The sequence below is a fragment of the Condylostylus longicornis genome, unplaced genomic scaffold, assembly GCF_029603195.1.
Source record: "Condylostylus longicornis isolate FDR11 unplaced genomic scaffold, ASM2960319v2 ptg000013l, whole genome shotgun sequence".
Classification (NCBI taxonomy): Eukaryota; Metazoa; Arthropoda; class Insecta; order Diptera; family Dolichopodidae; genus Condylostylus; species Condylostylus longicornis.
In genome coordinates this window covers 7,843,248-7,845,596 of record NW_026577982.1, presented here as the reverse complement: position 1 = coordinate 7,845,596, position 2,349 = coordinate 7,843,248, and the positions used below count along the sequence as shown (strand labels likewise).

Here is a 2,349-nt window from a genome sequence, read left to right as displayed (position 1 = left end):
AAACAAAAAATACAAATATTTGACTATCAAAATATCTGTTGCACGGTTACCTTGAATTTTATTTGCAATCCCCCAATAAAAAAAAGTCGTCAAAATAAAAAATTTGTTTTATAAAAGGTACAACAAATAGTTAAGTAAAAAATTATTAAAAAAAAAAATACTTTTTACCATTACTTATGTCATGCTTTAATAAAATTTTTGTAGTCGAAATACAATTATTTCTTGGATAATTTGGATATTCTATTGTTGAAAGAAAAACACAAGTATTATAAAAAATAGTTATCTATAATGTTAATGCAACTTTTGATTTTAATACATGGTCTCATTTTATATTATCAAATTTATATAAATGTTTGAATTGCAATGAATTAAGTAAAAAATAAAATCTTAATTATATAATTTATTTTATTCAAAATTAGCTATTCCTACCATTAAACCAACTCCCAACAATAAAGCTGAAATTTCTTTTAAAGATTGTCCTAATTTTGTCGATTCTTCAAGTAACTCAGGTAAAACACTAACTGTTGCTATATAAATAAATCCACCAGCTGTAAATGGTAAAATCCATGCAGGAGCAATATCACTACTACCAGCACCAATTAAAGCTAAAACAGTACCAGCTAATGCACCTAAGGCTGTAACAAGTTGTAACATCATCGCCTTACGTCTTGAACAACCTGATTTTATTAATATAGCAAAATCACCAATTTCATGTGGAACTTCATGTATGAGTATGGTAATTGTTGTAACCATACCAATGCTATTTCCGGCTAAATAAGATGCTCCAATTGCTAAACCATCAGTGAAATTATGTGCAAAATCTGCTGCAAGATTAAGATAACCTGCTACTGCAACTTCTTCTTTTTCCTTTCCTTTTGCCTTTTCTTTTTTACCTTTTGACTTTTCATTTTTATTTTCTGATTTTTTAGCTGGTACAGGTTTGTTATCATGACTATGACTATGACCTCCTCCTCCTTTAATTAATCTAACAAATTTTTCAACAGCTAAAAATGCAATTATTCCACCAAGAACCCATAAACCAACTGACATGTCATGAGTGTGAGAGTCATTATCATCATGACCATGAGAATGTCCATGTCCGTGTGAGTGACCACCATGCTCTCCGTGTGTGTGTGGAACAGCTGCGTGAGGTATTAAGTGTAAGAATGCATCTCCTAATAACCCTCCAGAAGCAAAAGCAAGCAAGATTTTGAGTCTTGGCTTCATTGATTCTGTGTTATCCAATTTAATAGCATATAAAATAAAGAATGGGGCTGCACTAATCAAAACTGTAGATGCGATAGCATGAATCCAAATGCTATCTAAGTCTGTTTTAAAGTTTTTTTTGTTATTGAATGAAAAACTATTAATTTATTATAAATATATACTACCTAAATCCTTTGCTGTAGCTTGATGTTTATGGGCAGTATGTTGAGATTCATGTGAATGTCCGTGTGAATCATGATGATGATGGTGATGATGATCATGCCCATCATGATCATGATGATGTCCGTCAGAATGGTGATGATGCTCATGTTCGTGACTTTTTACACTTTTAGGGTCGAAATTCTCATTAGCTTCTTTCGACCATTTATAGCTTGGATTAGCTTCAAAATCATCGTGACTGCTACAACATTGTGGAAAAGTGAAAAATATTAGCACTAGAATGAAGCCTATCGCTAAATGTTTTAAAAATTTAGCATTTCCATTCTCTGTAGTTTGTAGGTGGACGTTCTTCGAACTCATAATCTAAGCTACGTTTGAGTAATTTTCTCAATTAAACTTCTTATAAACTTAACTAGAGTGTAGTCAAATAGACTCACGATTTCTTAATAGTTATGTATTAATAATCAACTTTTCTTATCTTTTGTACAACTTTTTCAATTATTATATCGGCTCGGTATGACTTGGTTATGTTTTATTCAAAGAGAAAACAATATCACATCATTATTGCCAGATGTTGTTATGTTTTTTTTCTGACGGAAATAATAAATAATAGTTGAAAAATTTTTTGCAATTTTGTTTTAAAAGAATTCTCTCTATTTTTGACACTGTCTAATATAATCTAAAATTAATTTACACAATATAATAAAAGCAGTTGAATTTAATTACTAAAGTTAACTAAGACATAATTCTTTTGGATGAATAGCAAATTAAATTTTGCAATCGTCATTGAATTTTTTAATTAGTATAAGAGAGAAATACGTAATGCTTTAATTAAATGGGACTTCCAGAATATCACATATTAAACAGAAACATATTAAATCAAATTTGAAAAAAAAGTGTTGATCAAGAAAACATGCTAAAATAAATTCATAATGCCACGTATTCATAAAATTTCAATTCTAT

At 29.4% G+C, this 2,349-nt stretch overlaps 1 protein-coding gene across 1 annotated transcript; it reads right to left on the bottom strand.

Moving 5' to 3' along the window:
* Positions 1-266: 266 nt before the first annotated feature.
* LOC129605259 (protein catecholamines up) lies at positions 267-1,912 on the bottom strand. The gene is made up of 2 exons (XM_055514901.1): positions 1,392-1,912; positions 267-1,328 (listed from the first exon to the last, which is right to left on the bottom strand). The coding sequence occupies exons 1-2, from the start codon at positions 1,744-1,746 to the stop codon at positions 406-408; spliced, it is 1,278 nt and encodes a 425-aa protein (XP_055370876.1). The 5' UTR covers positions 1,747-1,912; the 3' UTR covers positions 267-405.
* Between the last annotated feature and the right edge of the window lie 437 nt (positions 1,913-2,349).

Bases quoted from the DNA above. Each gene is read 5' to 3' on its own strand.
- LOC129605259 (XM_055514901.1), bottom strand. From the start codon at position 1,746: ATGAGTTCGAAGAACGTCCACCTACAAACTACAGAGAATGGAAATGCT. The intron at 1,329-1,391 runs GTAGTATATATT...ACTTTAAAACAG, and splicing joins AGCTACAGCAAAGGATTTAG to ACTTAGATAGCATTTGGATT.